Below are 19,177 nucleotides of genomic sequence, written 5' to 3' on the forward strand. Positions count from 1 at the left end.
ACAGAGGATTGTTTTCACTTCTGGTGGTGGGTGGGGTGTGTGCGTAAATTGCTGAACTATGCCCTGACCCACCGCAGACACTGTGTTTGACCCTAGAAGCATTTGGAGCTCATCCAAGAATGCAAATGATTTTCGGAGACAGCAGGAACTGTGGGATACCTTGCATCCTCATTCCCCCCTCCCTCCATGAGCATCCATTTGATTCTTTGGCTTTCCGTTACGCTCGTCACGCAGCTGCGTGCTGAGTCTGTGCTATGCCGTCTGTCCGTGGATTTATTAAAAATACTTTGGACCAGGCGCACCATATCAGTAATTCCACTACTTAGATGCATGAGTCTCCTAGCGAGATCACCGTGAGGACGGGCACTGAAGGAGATAGAGAGCGCATGCTGCGTGAAATCTATCACGAACCACGGACCTATGCAGCCGTGCTTGGGGAGGCAATGCTCCCTGAATACCGCATGAAAGCCTCGCGCGGAAAAGGGTGCTATCACGGAGCACCCAATAAGGCAGCTCTCCCCAGGAACCTCCTGCTGATGCTTATCGATTAACGGAAGGAGAGCTTTGTGGAGATCTCCCAGGAGGATTTCTGTTCTATCACCATATATAGAGAGACCTCCTTCTCACACACTTCAGATTCCTGTTATATTAAGAATAAAAGTTCACATGGTTAAAGCTCTTACCGACTGCTCCTTCCCCTGATTCAGGATCCGGGTTCATGGCCGGGGAGGGTTGGTAGGGGATCTCCGTGACGGTGATGAATAGATCCTGGCTGTCGGGGAAACCAGCGTTGTAAGCGCTCTCGCGTGCCTCGTCCTCCACAAACACTTCCTCATCTTCCCCGTCCATGAACATCGTCGAGGAACTGTCCGTCGACACTGTCCCATCATCAGAGTCCACGGTCACTGGTGGGGCAGTGGTGGCAGGCTCCGTAGCGTCCGTTTGCCGCTTTGATTTTTTGGTAGCCTTGTCTGGGGTCCTTGATTTTCATGCGGCGCTGCGTTGCATCCCGCCTGTATCCTCTGTCTCTCATGGCTTTGGAGACCTTCTCGTAGGTCTTCGCATTCCGTTTGTTGGAGCGCAGCTCCGAAAGCACAGACTCCTCGCCCCACACACCGATCAGATTGAAGAGTTCCCAGTCAGTCTATGCTGGGTCCCTCTTTCTATTCACAGATAACATGAACTCCTCTGCTGGAGAGCTCTGCATCGTTGCAGGTGCTGCGGAGCTCGCCCCGATGTCCAGCCAGGACGTCAGATTCAAAGTGCCCAGACAGGAAAAGGAATTCATATTTTCCCGGGTCGTTTCCTGTGTGGCTGCTCAGAGCATCAAAGCTCGGACTGCTGCCCAGAGCGTCAACAGAGTGGTGCACTGTGGGATAGCTCCCGGAGCTACTAAGTTCGATTTGCATCCACACCTAGCCTAATTCGAGCTAGCCATGTCGAATTTAGCGTTACTCCACCTGTTGGGGTGGAGTACCGAATTCAAACTAAAGAGCCCTCTAGTTCGAATTAAATGGCTTCCTGGTGTGGACGGTTGAGCGGTTAGTTCAAATTAACGCTGCTAAATTCGAATTAAAGTCCTAGTGTAGACCAGGCCTAAGTGTGTCAACTAACAGTTTAATGGCAAAGTTCTTCCAGCTCCGCACAGCAAATCTTGACTGCTGTTATCCACTCTCCACACAGGTGAAGATGCTGTTGATGTCAACAGGAATACTGCACCTGAAGGGAGAACAGACAATCAGAGCCTAGATCTTCTGAGTAGATCTGAGAGAACTTTACCTTGAGACAGCAACAGCCTCTGCTTTTAATAGAACACATGCGTACTCCCAAAAATGCTAATACCATTAAATGTCAAGCACAGGCGGCAACAGCAAGACAGAGGTTTGAACAAAATTGCTGCACAGACATGGGGTCCTATTGAGGGGGCCCATTAGCAGAGAACAACTGTTATAAATGAAAAGGACTTGCTAAAATAACTACCAAGTAAAATGTTTCTAATGAATCTATGACTGCCTCTATATATCTGAAATGATAATACCTAAGAAGAAGGGCAATTAGTGAAGTGTGCTCCAAAGTTTCTAGCCTAACATTAAATAGGAAGGGATGTTAGGTGCAAACAAAACAAAGACAATTAGGGGAGAAGTCAATTTACTTGTTAATGAGCACTATCATCTCTTTTTTTATAGGAAACCTGACGTTTTGCCTTTTGATTCTTAATCAGCCTTTGGACAAAGGTTACTTTCATCCTCTGTGGAGCAAAGGTACTAATAACTTACGTATATCTTCATTTGCTTATTTACTTAGCTGCTGCCTAGCTAATCTACCCTATATCCATTGGATCTCAATGTGGCAATTTCCACTAACTAGAGCAATGTGAGACCGGGTGAGAATGTGAATCAGCAGAATACATTCCTTGTTGCTGAGTGCAGCAAATGAGCAGATTAGTCAAATTCTGCATCTCTTATGCATTTCAGTGGGAACTTCATGGACTGGGAAGGGGTGCATGTATGTGCACTTATGTAAAATAAGGCTGCAGCTTTTCAGAGGCATTCTCAGGAATGATGGTGGTTTTGCTGACAGAGTACAGTAGATCAGTGCAGCATTGATCACTTAGGAAGTGAACGTTCCTGATAGGCCATCAGCAAAATGTGTTAGTTTTAATCAAAATCAAAGGAACCATGTACAAAGATTTATAAAAAATATGGGAATTTTTTTCAGTTGGAAATGTGCAAATCATTGGGGATGTTTGCTTTGTTTAGTAAATGTAGAGCTAATCGTCTCTGGCATGATTGCTGTAACGCTACTAATATTTTGTAGAGTATCAGAGGAATAGCCATGTTAGTCTGGATCTGTAAAAAGCGACAGAGTCCTGTGGCACCTTATAGACTAACAGACGTATTGGAGCATAAGCTTTCGTGGGTGAATACCCACTTCATCAGACGCATGTAGTGGAAATTTCCAGAGGCAGGTATAAATATGCAGGCAAGAATCAGATCTTCACCAAGCATTCTCAAAACTACGATACCCGCACGAGGAAATAAGGAAACAAATCAACAGAGCCAGATGTGTACCCAGAAGCTTCCTGCTGCAAGACAAGCCCAAGAAAGAAACCAACAGAACTCCACTGGCCATCACCTACAGTCCTCAGCTAAAACCTCTCCAACGCAGCAATAGTGATCTACAACCCATCCTGGACAACGATCTCTCGCTTTCACAGGCCTTGGGTGGCAGGCCAGTCCTCGCCCACAGACAACCCGCCAACCTTAAGCATATTCTCACCAGCAACCACACACCGCACCGTAGTAACTCTAACTCAGGAACCAATCCATGCAACAAACCTCAATGCTAACTCTGCCCACATATTTACACCAGCGACACTATCACAGGACCTAACCAGGTCAGCCACATCATCACCGGTTCATTCACCTGCACGTCCACCAATGTAATATATGCCATCATGTGCAAGCATTGCCCCTCTGCTATGTACATTGGCCAAACTGGACAATCCTATATAAAAGGATAATAATAATAATTAATTGGAGATATACCAATCTCCTAGAACTGGAAGGGACCTTGAAAGGTCATTGAGTCAAACCCCCTGCCTTCGCTAGCAGGACCAAGTACTGATTTTTGCCCCAGATCCCTCAGTGTCCCCCTCAAGGATTGAACTCACAACCCTGGGTTTAGCAGGCTAATGCTCAAACCACTGAGCTATTCCTCCCCCCTCCCTGGACACAAGTCAGATATTAGGAATGGCAATATACAAAAACATGTAGGAGAACACTTCAATTTCCCTGGACACACAATAGCAGATTTAAAGGTAGCCATCCTGCAGGAAAAAAAACTTCAGGACCAGACTTCAAAGAGAAACTGCTGAACTTCAGTTCGTTTGCAAATTTGACACCATCAGCTCAGGATTAAACAAAGACTGTGAATGGCTAGCCAACTACAAAACCAGTTTCTCCTCTCGTGGTGTTCATACTCAACTGCTAGAAGAGGGCCTCATCCTCCCTGATTGAACTAACCTCATTATCTCTAAACTGATTCTTGCCTGCATATTTATACCTGCCTCTGGAAATTTCCACTACATGCGTCTGATGAAGTGGGTATTCGCCCGCGAAAGCTTATGCTCCAATATGTCTGTTAGTCTAATATTTTGTAGGGATTTTTTGTTACAAATTTGTACATGCTTTAAGCTGTTCATTCTTTCAGTGGAGAAGCTCAATCTTTCAGAAGGTTGCTAGGAATTCTTGCCTAAAATATTCTTAAAATGCTGCAGCACAGAGACAGACACCTAATTTCCAATATTCATTCATGGAGTTACTCTTACTTGCTACGAACAGCGCTTGACTTAAAGAGATGCTGTCAGTTTGAATATTTTTAATTGACCAATTTAAAAAAAGAATCTAGCTTCTGATAAAGCACTGGGGCAGGGTGTAACCCAGGGGTACGCAACCTATGGCATGGGTGCCAAAGGCGACACACGAGCTGATTTTCAGTGGCACTCACACTGCCCAGGTCCTGGCCACTAGTCTGGGGGGCTCTGCATTTTAATTTAATTTTACATGAAGCTTCTTACACATTTTAAAAACCTCATTTACTTTACAGACAACAATAGTTTAGTTATATATTATAGACTTATAGAAAGAGACCTTCTAAAAATGTTAAAATGTATTACTGGCACGCGAAACCTTAAATTAGAGTGAATAAAAGAAGACTCGGCACACCACTTCTGAAAGGTTGCCAACTGAGTTTTTCTTCGACACCTGTTAACAAGTTTGGAATCCTGCAGAGAGTCATTCCTGCTGATTCATTGTGGCTGGTGTGAATTGATAATTCTACCTTGGACATGAGGGAGGGTGAGAGAGGCTCCATGGTTGTAGGAAACTAGGGTATGAGACAGAGAAGTCTCTTCAGAGAAACCATAGGAATAGCCATGCTGAGGGAGAGGTTTATGCACCAGTTTTGGCCCCAAGCAGTTCCTCACCTTCTTGGCAGGATGGCTACAATGTACAGGTGTCCCGAGGGAGGGTGGTGCTCTGTGGAAAGGATAATGATACAGTCTGGGAAGAAACTTTGGTTATAAAATTTCCAGGGCATGGACTATTTCCAGGGCATGGAATATTTCTGACTTTATAGCTATATAGCACCAAGCGCAATGGGGCCTTTATCATAATCGGGTCCTCTGGGCTCTACCATAATTTAAACATGAATGAGAATAACTGATCATCTCAGGAGCTAAAGCTCTTGTCAGGGCCCAGGTCACTTGCTGTCCTAATTACTGCATCTTTTTCCTCTCTGCCTTCCTGTAGCCTGCATTATCCCATTTCAGTCTAGTCAGAATGTCACTGCTTAGATCATCTTTTCTACTCACCACATCACTTTTCTTAATTTTTCCAGTGGCTCCCCCTTTTCCACAACAAAGCACAAGCTTCTTTGTTGGTATCCTAAAGTCCTTTACCAGCTGGGCCGCTCCCTTCTTATCTACTTCTGTGTCTTGTGTTGCTTTTGACCATGCAATTGTCTCTTTCTCCCATAAGCTATATACCAGACATACCAACAATCACCTTCTGATGGTATTGCAATACCCTTACCCCATTGCTTGTATGTTGTATTCTGGTATACCTTTCCTTTGGTCTGTTCTTTGATATTTAAGCCCTGCTCCTGCAATCAGATCTGTGTGTGGTGACTCTTAGACCTGCATAGGACCACTGCAGGATAGAAGCATTAGACTGTAAGCTCTAGGGACAGAGACACTTTTTTACTGTAAGAATGGTCATACTGGGTCAGACCAAAGGTCCATCTAGCCCAGTATCCGGTCTTCTGACAGTGGTCAATGCCAGGTGTGTCAGAGGGAATGAACAGAACAGGTAATCATCAAGTGATCCATCCCCTGTTGCTCATTCTCAGCTTCTGGCAAACAGAGGTGAGGGACACCATCGCTGCCCATCCTGGCTAATAGCCAGTGATGGGCCTATAATCCATGAATTTATCTAGTTCTTTTTTGAACCTTGTTAGAGTCTGGGCCTTCACAACATCCTCTGGCAAAGAGTTCCACAGGTTGATTGTGCATTGTGTGAAAAAATACTTCCTTTGCTACACTACAATGATGAGAGTGAAATAACAACTTGAATACAATTTAATACAACAGTGTGTCTGGACAGAGCGTAGCACAATGGGACCCAGTCCTCTTAGGGCTACTGCAGTGAAAATAACAATTACTCCTACTAGGAAGGATGAAATTTTCAAAAGTGTCTAAGTGAATTAGGAGCACAATTCCCATTAAAAGCCAATAGGACTTGTTCTCATAAGTCACTTAGAATCTGTTCAAAATACCACTGTTTGTGACTACAGGAGAAACAGAAAACCGGCTGTACACAACGCGCTGTCAAATTCCCAAAGTGTAAAATAAAGGCGAGATCCTGGGGAAGAATGGAGAAAAATATTTTTTTTGACTAACTTCTTTCAGTTACAGCAGTCTTCGGTGTTACAGCAGGTACAAAGTGTTCAGACAGAAATGTTATTTTCAAGTGAACGGTGTCCCTTTAACAAGATAACTTGTTTCATTAGTCCTACCATCGCAGCAATAGGTGAGAACAAAGATGTGAGGTGATCTACGCATTTTGCTCTGTCCCGAGTTTATCGAGTCACGTGGATAAATGTGGACGTTCTGGGCTAAATCCATCCCTGGTGTAATTTCGCTTGACCTCAAGAATCAGTTGTTACAGCTAATTAGCCTCTGTTTTATTGGTGACTTTCTTGGCAGATATTTTTACTGACATAATTTGCAAAGAGCTACTTCAAATTGCATAGGTTTGAATAAAGTTATTTCCAGTCTGTGCTTTGTGAAGGCCACTATGTGATTTCTGCACTTAATTAGCCCTTTTTTAGGAATAAATATAGCAACATTCACCACTCTACCCACATGAAATCTTCCAGTTTCTGGTAGTAGGATACTGTGGACCAGAGCAGTAGCACTTCCTTCTGTCTTCTGTTGATAGTTCTTCAGTCATGCTGTACATGGATCTTTGCCTTCATAAGAAACTTCACCAACCTCTGCAGCTTCCAGTATCAATATTGCTTTTCACTTAAAATACTATCAGTCTGTATTTTACTACGGCTGGTCTAAAGATGGTGTGAAAAAATGGTAACACTTGAAATATAATATGCCTACAAAAGGATGGATTCTGAATTTAAAGACTGAAGCAGTTTCCACGTTAATTCAGAACCCAAGGAAGCCCAGACTTTGAACACCAAAATCACAAAGTCCATATGGAAGGTACAATAAATAAAAGCTTCTAAAAGACCAATTTTTCTTATTAATGTAGGTCACTTATGCCGGATTGTTCCAAAAGTGACTAGCAATTTTAAATGCCTTCATTTTTGAATGCCCAACTTCTGAGACAACTTGAAAGGGATCTGATTTTTCAGAAGATGCTGAACATCTGCTTTCTGAAAAGTATCTCAAGTTGGGCACCTGAATTTGAGGCACCAGGAGTTGCTTCTCATTTTTGAAAATGTTGCCCTTATAATCTCTAGTATCCTAATGCTCTGGCAATGTCCGTGTGGCAGAATGCTAATTGTGCATTCAGAATCCTCTCCATGGCTGAAAGATTAATGATGAAAGCTATAAAGTGCAGCAGTTATGCACTGAAAAAATAAGGTTGTTACTTAAAGAGTTAGAATAATATGTTAGCGTTCTACAGGGTTTTGATAAAATTCCCATACAGTATTGTATTTCTAGAAATGTTAGGCTATGCTGTTAAATAGTCTCTTTAAGTTTGTGAGTGGGGAAAGATGTATTACAGAAGTGTTCTTCCTTAGATTCTCTCCTGCTCCAAATTGGGTGGGTTTGTATCCAAGGACTTACTAGTAAAATCTGGTTGCAGGTTTGAGTGTTGGTTAATCAAGTCCTGTTTCTAGGCTGTTGACAGATGTTATGTCTGTGCCTTGTGTAAGAAAGGCATGGTTGTGATTATCTTGCTGATCCATTGATACTCCATAGCATTAGCTGCTGTCCAATCCTGAAGCAGGTTTTGACTTCATCAGAAAATAAAGGCTGTCACAGAAAGTTATAAATCAGGCAGAACAGCTCAGGTTCTTATTTTCTTTTAAATATTAGGCACTCTTGCTACAAAATATCCTTCTGCCCCTGTATTGAAATATATTACCAGCACACTCTCAGAGCACTGTGGCTGGCCAAACCTTGACTGTGAGCTGCATATTCAGTAGTGATTAGGCACTTCTGGGTACTGGGCACATGCTGAGTAAGCAGCTGAATGGATCAGGACTTCCTGAGTAGGGAATCATTGGGTGTAATTCTGTAGTCTGTGTTATGGAGGAGTTCAGACTAGATGACCATAATGGTTCCTTCTGGTTTAGAATCTATGAATGTGGGGGTGGGGCTAATCTCAACTTCCTCCTAAAACTGGCCCGCCGAATTCCTTGCCTTCTGGGAGCACTCCCTAGGTATGGAGAGCAGGAGGAAGATTCCCTCTTCCTCCTGTCTTCCATGTGGGATTCCTCTCTCTGCAGGAATTTGAGATCTAGCTGGGTTTTGTTATGCTTCCTGCCAGCAATTTCCTTCTTACCTCCCAAAACGATCCATAGGTATATTATGAGAGTTCTGGTCATGGATAAGAGGTAAAAGCAAGAAAAAGAGATGAACAGCTTGAGGAGAAGACCAGGGGGGTTAGAAACTGGACTCTGCTCTACAGCCAAGACAGGAGGCCTTTCCACTATCAAAATCACTATCAGATTTAGAGCTAAATGTGGGCCAGCTTATCTATCCAGGTCAGATGGGGTGCAGTAGCACCTGGTGGCTCGAAGTGGTTTCCATCATATACAGCAGTGGCTCTCAAACTTTTTTACTGGTGACCCCTTTCACATAGCAAGCCTCTGAGTGTGACACACACACTCCCTTATAAATTCAAAACACTTTTTCATATATTTAACACCATTATAAATGCTGAAGGCAAAGCGAGGTTTGGGGTGGAGGTTGACAGCTCATGACCCCCCATGTAATAGCCTCGTGACCCCCTGAGGGGTCCCAACCCCCAGTTTGAGAACCCCTGATATACAGGGTTAACAGTTTCGTTCAATGGCTTTCAGCAACTCCCATTATAACAATTGTGCCAACGTAACTGCTGGTCAGTCTTATTCAGTATTGAACTATGATAGGACAGCTATTGAAGGGAGTAAGTGATCACTGGAAGTTGTTTAATAACTACGTTACTTCTTTTTTTTGAGTAATTTGTGTTACTTATGACTCAGATTGTTATTTACCTCTTACAAAAACTCTTGCAAGGAAAAAGTTAGAAGCATATATTAAGTATCACAGTGCAGGTTGTCTGCAAATACCATATACCATCTTACATGTCATGTTCCATATGCTTTTGTCCGCAATATACCCAGCAATTTATTTTTTTAACTCTCTGAGGTTGAGGCTGAAAATCTAGGTTATTCTCCCCTGTGACTGCTATCTTTTCCTTCATTGCTTCAATTTATCATGATGAAAAGAGTTGGAGCAATTCACCTAAGCCTTTGAAATTATTAAATACATACATACATTCAGTTGCTCTGTTACTAGTCTGCAATGAACTTGCTGTGTTGGCATATGCTGTACTCTCTCCTCACCTTTTATTTTCATCATTTCCAGCTGAACATACTTCTAATACATTTCAAATTTGTACCAGACCCAGAATTGGCAGCTGGCATAAAACTTAAGAGAATTTAGAGCAGTTACTATTAATAAATAGGAAAATGTTCATAAAATGGTGATTGGAATGTCACATGGACTTATGTGCTTTATTGCAATTTCATGCAGGCATCCGGACTAGCAGTAACTCTTAGGCTGGCCTCAGCAAAACATCTTCATCCTTTCTGAGGTGATACTAGGCACCTGATAAGTCAACAATGGAGTATATTTTTCCTTCTGAAAAATTTAAATCGAATCAAGAATATTATTTCTTTTTCGTGTTTAGTAATTTAAGTTCACCATTCTGTACACTTGCTATATATTTAAAACTTTAATATTTTCCAAGTATAGAAGGCTTGATGTTTGACTTCATGCAGTGAGTTAATTTTCTTTAACTACAGGAATCTGAGCAGAGTTATCAGCTTTCTTGAGTGTATGGACTTGAGAATGTATTACTATAAACAAGAAAAGGTGGTCAAGGTTAGCATGGGCTATTACTGCACCTTAAACTTGAAAACAAAACAATAACAATGGTCAGATCCTTGGTAATACAGCATTTTACATCAGCTGAGGCTCTGTCCCAAGAGTTTCCATTCCCAAATGGCCAAATGAAGAAAATTAACCTTAATAATAATTGGAGATAGGTATATCTCCTAGAACTGGAAGGGACCTTGAAAAGTCATCGAGTCCAGCCCCCTGCCTTCACTAGCAGGACCAATTTTGGCCCCAGATTGCTAAGTGGCCCCCCTCAAGGATTGAACTCTCAACCCTGGGTTTAGCAGGCCAATGCTCAAACCACTGAGCTAGCCCTCCCCTACTCCATTCCCAGTGGTTTACATTTCTTTTCATGAAGATGAGAGGCTTCAGAGGTTACAGTCACAGGAAATGCCTCCTGCTCAGAAGTGCAGCTACTCAGCACTTTGAAAATCATAGCTCAGGTGACTCAAGTTGCACATTCTAAAATTGAGCTATCCAAAACTAGTGGACACTAGAAAATGAAGGTCTAATTTGGTTTGCCCAAGGTTACTCGGTAAGTCATTGGTAGAGCTAAGCACAGAATGTAAGTCCCTTGACTTTGTTTCATGCTGTAACCACCATTCAGTCTTGTTTCCTTTAATATGTAGGACAGAATAAAGTCCTTAGCTAGTAGCTATGGTAGATGGCTATTAGACTGTAAGCTTTGTGTTGTTTTTAGTTCTGCACAATTTCAGCAACTGGAAATGCTGAGATCTAAGAGGAGATGGTTTGTTTAAAGAATTGCAGATTTGTTGTGTGTTTTTTTTAAATGGAACAATGATGAATAATTAAGAACTCCCTTTGTGGTGCTTTGAAAAGCTAAACCCTGCTGAGCTTTAGTTCAGAGTAACAGAACAATAGAGAATTGCTTTGAAGTGCTAGGGAAAAGCCTAACAGATGATTAGAGCAGAAGCGGGGGGGAAAAAATAGCCTCCCTCCCCTATTACAATGCTTTTTACTACTGAGCTGGGATGCAGATCCCATTAGGGAACTTCTGTTGTCAAAAGTTTTGCTATATGGAAGCCTTTGATAGCATCCTACTATATATCCTGTTGCCGTCACATTTTGCAGAGGATATTTAAAACATGAAGCTTCAGAAAGTATTATCAAGAGGAACTTCAGAGCGCCCAGTACAAAGATGGAAGGGATGAGCCGCTAAAAAAATAATATAACCAGCAAGTGCTTTGGCTGCAGAGCTGTGGCATGGGAAGCCAAGGGCCAGGAGTAAGTATACAGAATTGGCACAGATGCCTGAGCTGAGAGAAAGGAGAAAGTTCTTCACTTAAAATATCCATTGGACTTTCACTGGTATTACACTTAGAACTGACCTGCCTGCTGTAGCCATAGCCATCTAGAAGGGAATTATGTTCATCAAGGCAAAACAACCTCAGAATAAAGGGAGGGAGAGGACCAGTGAGGTGAGGGACAAGCTGGCCGGGAGAACTCTGCTGCCAGACTGAAGAACAATTAGTGTGGGGAGTTATGTGGCTGTGGACAATGAAGCAGAGGGAGGCAGTCCATAGGCTGATGGCAGTGGGATTGTCTATTTTAAGGGATGCTCCTCATTCAGTGACTAATGTCCACGAATTAGGTCAGTAACAAACGACAAAGAAACAATTCAGCAGATAAAACCTATGGTTTCAAGCAATAATGATGCAAATGATCAGATGCTGGAGTTAGACCTGGTTGAAAAGAGGGGCATAATTTGTGAAATTATTTACAAACATCGCATGCTATTTTTTCACTAAAATTAAAAATTTTGTCAAGTTTTTGCTGAACTTGTGAATCTTAAATTTTTGACTGATACATGTATGAATCATGACACAACTCCATGCTCTGGGTGTCCCTAATCTAATTGCCAGAGGTTGGAACTGGACAACATAGATGGATCACTCGACAATTGCCCTGTTCCGTTCATTCCCTCTGAAGCATCTGGCATTGGCCACTGTCAGAAGACCGGATACTGGGGTAGATGGACCATTGGTCTGACCCAGTATGGCCGTTATTATGTTTATTTTATTTACAAAATATTGTGAAGTGCCATCCTTTTAAAAAATAGCTTTGTCATGCAATTCGCATGCCGTTGTCCTTCTTTGAAATGCAGATGATCATCCTACATAGGGGGAAGTCAGCGGGTAGAGGGAGAGGAGAGGATAGAGTGGAAAACTGAGATGGTAGAAGTAAAGATCAGGAGACTGGGGAAGAAAGCAGGAGTGAGAGTGGATGAGAAGAGCTTATTGGGGAGTGCATGAGTACTCACATAAGGAGAGGTCACTTTATGTGCATTGAAAAAGTTGTGTTCTGGAGGAAGTTTCCACATTTTAGTGATACATCAGATAGTTGGGATATTACTAGGCATCCAGTGGCTACTTCACTCCATCTTGACAGTCCAGGGTTTGAGGGATTGCTCTTCAGGAGTAAATACCTATCAAGAATATTGTTTCTGTAGGCAGATCTTAGTATGGATCCACTACATTAGCAAAGAGGCCCAAAGTGTGAGACCTTATAGTAGTAGTAATTAATCTAGGGCCTGATCCAAAGCCCACTGAAGTCAATGAAAGTCTATTCACTGACTTCATTGGGGTTTGAATCAGATGCTCACCTTTTAGTCTCTCTTCTTTTTACTCCAGACCTGCGCTGGGGCAGACAAATGGAAAAAAAAAAGGCTTGTATTGATGCAAACACCTCTCCACTAGTCTTAGCCTGGTGGTTTTATTTCAATCACTGATTGCTTTTTAAAAGTGGATCTCCCCTTTTTAAATTACTTAGATTTTGTTATATTGCCAATCTTAGATTTTTAAGCGTTTTGATTGCTTTGTGACCATGATTCTAATACTGAGGAACTCAGCCACTGAATAGTTGAACTATTCTGCAATAGTTGGGACCATCACGATATTTATTGGGCTACTTGGTTGACGCAATGTGTATTCTTTACTGTCTGAAGGAATGTTTGCACTTCAACTACATTTTAAATGAAATTTGGTGGGTTTTTTTTTTTAAACTCTTAAGAGCAATTTACATGTTCGGTTAAGGTCTGTTAAGCAAACTGTGCTACATATAAGCAGTCTCTGTAAATAAAGCTGGCAAGTGAGTCTCATGCAAAATGTAAATATTCAGGAAAATATTTGCAATGCAATGTTAAGGTTGAACTTTTAAAATCATACAAGTCAGAAAATTCAGTGTCAAAATTCTCACCTCTCTTACAACACTGCTTGGTTGTGCAGATGTATTATAATAGGATGTTCCATTATGTGATCTCGCTACATATATGTAGTATTAAAAACAGTATGCACATCTAAAGTTTTGGAAAGACATGCAGTTATTTTTCCATTATATGTTGTATTATTTGCTGAATGGTTTGTCACATTGCCTAGAGTTTGAAACTAAGTATTGTGTGATAAATTAAAGAACAAAAAATCACAGACAAACCTACCAAAACAAAGCAAGTCATCAGTATAGATTTAATGTAGCTGTCTCCTATCCTTTAAGTGCTCTAAAATTATTTGTGGTATATTTTGTGTATTGTACAGTACTCTTGAACACTGTTCAAAACTGACCAAAAACACACACACACAAAGAATAAACAAACTCCAGCAAGAGTAAGAATAATGCAGGCAGAAGTCTGGGGGCTATCCAGTTTATTGCACTGACTGTAGCTTGTATGATTACCTGCCTTGTGGACAGGTGGCATATGTGAGCATTTGGTGCAAACAGATCATGGCCCTCAGAGACAGAGCATGGGCTCTTGAGACCAGAGTGGCTGAACTGGAGGAGTTAAGAAAGACAGTAGAACATAGATGACACTTTTTGGGACAGAGTAGGGCAGTCCCATCCTCCAGCTGACAGCATCTGCGCTGTTGAGGAGGATGAAAGTCTTGGGGAAGGAGAACATCAAGCTGGAGCAGAGGGAAATGATCCATGGTTGAGACCCTCCTTCATGATGATGTCATAGTATCTTCTCATACTGAGGATACCCCTCCTGGGGAGAGAACCCAAGTTATTAGGAAGAGACAGGTAATAGTAATGGTGGATTTGATTATTAGAAATATAGATAGTTGGTTTTGTGATGACTGGGAGAACCTTCTGCTGAAATGCCTACTGGGTGTGAAGAATATGGACCTCTTAAGACATCTAGACAGATTTATGTGCAGTACTAGGGTGGAGCCGGAGGTCGTGGTACATGTAGCTACCAGTGACATAGGGAAAGATAGGCGAGAGATCCTTGAGGCCAAATTTAGGCTGGTAGGTTGGAGATTTAAATTCCAGGATGTCCATGATAGCATTCTCTGAAATGCTTTCAGTTTCACGTACAGGGCTAGTTAGATAGGCAGATCTGTAGGGTGTCAGTGCATGGATAAGACAATGTTGGCAGCAGGGATTTATTAGGAACAGGGTTATTTTTTGGGAAAGGAGGAGCCTATCAAGGAAGGATGGGTTCCACCTAAACCAAAATGGAACCAGATAGCTGGTATGTAAAATTAAAAAAGTTGTAGGGGAGTTTTTAAACTAAGGGCTGGGGGAAGCCAACAGGTGTGGAGTAGCACATGGTTCAGACAGACATTCATTAAAGGGGATACGCTATGTCCTCCTAAAGAGGAAGATAGAAGTTGATGAAATTCACTAGAAGGGTGGTGAAGTACTGGAATGGGTTACCTAGGGAGGTGATGGAATCTCCATCCTTAGAGGTTTTTAAGGCACGGCTTGACAAAGCCCTGGCTGGGATGATTTAGTTGGGGTTGGTCCTGCTTTGAGCAGGGGATTGGACTAGATGAGCTCCTGAGGTCTCTTCCAACCCTAATATTCTATGATTCTATGAAATACAGGTAGAAACTGAAGAGAAACAGTCAAACAAAAAGAACAGGAGTACTTGTGGCACCTTAAAGACTAACAAATTTATTTTAGCATGAGCTTTCGTGGGCTGCAGCTCACTTCTTCGGATGCATAGAATGGAACACACAGACAGGGGATATTTATACATACAGAGAACATGAAAAGGTGGAAGTATGCATACCAACAGGCAGAGTCTAATCAATTGAGATGAGCTATCGTCAGCAGGAGGAAAAAAAACTTTTTGAAGTGATAATTAAGATGGCCCATAGAAGGTGTGAGGAGAACTTAACATAGGGAAATAGATTCAATTGGTGTAATGACCCAACCATTCCCAGTCTTTGTTTAGGCCACAGTTAACAGTATCTAGTTTGCATTTTAATTCAAGTTCAGCAGTTTCTCTTTGGAGTCTGTTTTTGAAGTTTTTTTGTTGCAAAATTGAGAGGTTGAAGTGTTCTCCCACTGGTTTTTGAATGTTATGATTCCTGATGTCAGATTTGTGTCCATTTACTCTTTTGCGTAGAGACTGTCCGGTTTGGCCAATGTTTTTGCAACAAAAAACTTCAAAAAAAACTTCTCCTCACACCTTCTATGGGCCATCTTAATTATCACTTCAAAAAGTTTTTTTTCCTCCTGCTGACGATAGCTCATCTCAATTGATTAGACTCTGCCTGTTGGTATGCATACTTCCACCTTTTCATGTTCTCTGTATGTATAAATATCCCCTGACTGTGTGTTCCATTCTATGCATCCGAAGAAGTGAGCTGCAGCTCACGAAAGCTCATGCTAAAATAAATTTGTTAGTCTTTAAGGTGCCACAAGTACTCCTGTTCTTTTTGCGGATACAGACTAACACGGCTGCTACTCTGAAACCAGTCAAACAAAAGAGTCCCATTCAGTTGCATCATAACTAACAGATATGGCAGATAACTAAACACTGATATATTTTACAAGTGCTTATATAGAAATGCAAGAAGTCTATATACTAACATGAGTAAAATTAAGTGCCTGGTCTTAAATGAGGATATTGATATAATAGGCATCACAGAAACGCAGAGGAACAATGATAATCAATGGGACACAGTAATACCAGGGTACTGGTGTGGGAATGGCACTGTATGTGACAGAAAGCATATTCAAATATAGTAAAAATCTTACGTGAATCCAATAGTGCAACAGAATCTCTATGGATAGAAATTCCAAGCTTGAATAAAAAGAGTATAGCAGTAGGAATATATTATCAACCACCTGACCAGGATGGTGAATGTGATTGTGAAATGCTGAAGGAGATTAGAGAGGCTGCAAAAACAGAAAATTCAATAATAATGGAGGATTTCAGCTATCCCTATATTGACTGGGACCATGTCGCCTTAGGACTGGATGCCAAAATAAAATTTCTAGACGCCATTAATGGCTGCTTCTTGAAACAGCTGGTCCTGGAACCCACAATGGGAGAGGCAATTCTTAATTTATGACTAAGTGGCATACAGGATCTGGTTCAAGAAGTGAATATAGCTGAACTGCTCTGTATAAGCAACCATAATGTAATTATATTTAATCTCTTTGTGTGTGGGGGCGGGGAGGGATGGGGGGATACCAACGTATTTAATTTAAAAAAGGGGAACTACACAAAAATGAGGAGGCTAGTTAAACAGCAATTAAAAGGAACAGGTACAAGAGTTAAATGCCTCCAAGCTGCATGGAAATGTTTTAAAAACACCATAATACTGGCTCAAACTATATGTATACCCCAAATTAAAACAAACAGACAAAACACACACACCAAACAATCAGAGGATGAAAACCCCCAACATGGCTAAACAACAAAAGTAAAAGGCAGTTAGAGACAAAATGACATCTTTTAAAAATTGGAAGTCAACTCCTACTGAGGAAAATAGAAAGTAATGTAAATAGCAAATTAAGTGTAAAAGTATAATAAGGTAGGACAGAAAAGAATTTGAAGAGCAACTAGCAAAAGACACAAAAACGAACAGCAAAAATGTTTTTAAGTACATCCGAAACAGGAAGCCTGCCAAACAATCAGTGGGGCTACTGGACGATCGAGATGCTAAATAAGCACTCAAGGAAGACAAGACAGTTGCAGAGAAGTTTAAATGAATTCTTTGCATAGGTCTTCACTGCAGAGGATGTGAGGGAGATTCTCACACCTGAACCATTCTTCTAAGGTGACAAATCTGAGGAACTGTCCCAGATTAAGGTGTCAATAGAGGAGGCTTTGGAACAAATTGATCACCAGGAACAGATGTTATTCACCCAAGAGTTCTGAACGAAATCAAATATGAAATTGCAGAACTACTAACTGTGATTGTAACCTATCACTTAAAGCTGCCTTTGTGTCAGATGACTGGAGGATAGATAATGTCGTGATGATTTTAAAAAAGGCTCCAAAGGTAATCCTGGCAATTACAGGCTGGTAAACTTAAATTCCATACAAGGAAATTGCTTGAAACTACAGTAAAGAACAGAATTATCAGACACATAGATGAACATGATATGTTGAGGAAGAGTCAACATGGCTTTTGTAAAGGGAAGTCATGCTTCATCAGTCTATTCCAGTTATTTGAGGATATCAACAAGCATGTGGACAAGGGTGACCCAGTGGATGATGTACTTGGACTTTCAGAAAGTCCCTCACCAAAGGCTCTTAAGCAAAGTAAGCAGTCATGTGATAAGAGGGAAGGTCCTCTCATGAATCAGTAACTGGTTAAAAGGCAGAAAATGAAGGATAGGAATAAATGGTGAGTTTTCGGAGAGGCGAGGGGTAAATAGCAGGGTCCCACAAGGATCTGTTTGATATTCATAAATGATCTGGAAAAGGGGGTAAAGAGTGAGGAGGCAAAATTTGCAGACAACTGGTGGCTCCAAGCTTGGGGCACCCCCGCCACCTGCAGTGGCTCTGGCTCGGCGCTCCGGGACACCCCCGCTGGCTGCAGCGCTCCATGCTCCGGGGCACCCCTGCTGGCCACAGGGCTGGGAGCTGCGTGGTACCTCCACTGGCCGCGGCAGATGGGAGCTTGGGCCCACAGTTCCCAGCCTCCAGGGGTGGCGGGGACCCTACAACTCCCAGGCACTGGGGGCTCAAGTCACAGAGGTCTCTGGAAGTCATGGATTCCGTGACCTCCCTGACAAAGTCATAGCCCTAGTTGTGGGTATGACTCTGCTTCCATCCAAGAGAATAGCAAAAACTTCCACTGATGGTAGGGGGAGTAGGATCACTCCATAGGTTTCTAGCATCATTTTTTATTTTAAACCCCTGTTATCAGGAGTTTATAATTTAGAGCATGATCCAAAGCCCCCTGAAGTCAATGAGAATAGTTTCATTCAAGCTAATGGACTTTGGATCAGGCCCTTAGTCGGAAGCTTGGCATACAAGGGGCTTGCTCATGCTTCTGATGAAGTCAGATTTTGGGATGGGAGAAAGATTAAGGCCAGGGTGTCCAGGAGATGGTGATGATTTATAATTTGTATTAGTGTAGCACCTAGAAACCCTAGTCATAAACTCCATTGTGTTAGGTGTTGTATAAACACAGGACAAAAAGACAGTCCCTGCCCCCTGGAGCTTACAGTCTAAGACAGCGGTTTCCAACCTATTTTTCATTTGTGGAACACTAAAAAAAAATTCAAATGGGGGTTTCAACCCCTTTGGAAATTTTAGATATAGTCTATAGACCCACAGATGGCTGGGGACTACAGGTTGAAAACCACTATTCTATGGTAATGACAACCTTTTGTAGACCCCAGCTTAGACCTTGTCTGCAGACCCCCAGGGTTCCAGTCACCGCAGGTTGAAAACCACTGGTCTAAGACAAGAGACAACAGATGGGTACAGGCAGATGGGAGACTACAAGTGAACAATGAGACAATATTGGCCAGCTTGATAGGCAGTGGTGTCAGGACACCACCAGGCTGACGGGTATCAATTTTTTTGTAGCCATTAGGGCAAAGGAGAGTTTTGCAGAGGGATTTGAAGATGGATAATGAGGTAGAGCTTTGCAGATGTTTACAAGAAGCATGGGGCAAAGGTGTGGGGCAGCATGGGAAGAAGCATGAATGTGTTTGTTTCAAAATTTAACAAGTGGGCAGTAGGAGACTGGCATCATGGAATCTGAGTTGAGC

At 42.0% G+C, this 19,177-nt stretch overlaps 1 protein-coding gene across 3 annotated transcripts in view; it reads left to right on the top strand.

Moving 5' to 3' along the window:
• Positions 1 to 19,177, top strand: part of TPK1 (thiamin pyrophosphokinase 1) — a 496,414-nt gene that overhangs the window by 86,445 nt on the left and 390,792 nt on the right. For all 3 annotated transcript variants that reach the window (XM_045002743.1, XM_045002746.1, XM_045002744.1), the window contains exon 3: positions 2,187 to 2,261. In XM_045002743.1, the coding sequence (XP_044858678.1) occupies positions 2,187 to 2,261 (75 nt within the window). The remainder of the gene's footprint in view (positions 1 to 2,186; positions 2,262 to 19,177) is intronic.

Source organism: Mauremys mutica, chromosome 2 (assembly GCF_020497125.1).
Source record: "Mauremys mutica isolate MM-2020 ecotype Southern chromosome 2, ASM2049712v1, whole genome shotgun sequence".
In the NCBI taxonomy this organism is placed as follows: domain Eukaryota; kingdom Metazoa; phylum Chordata; order Testudines; family Geoemydidae; genus Mauremys; species Mauremys mutica.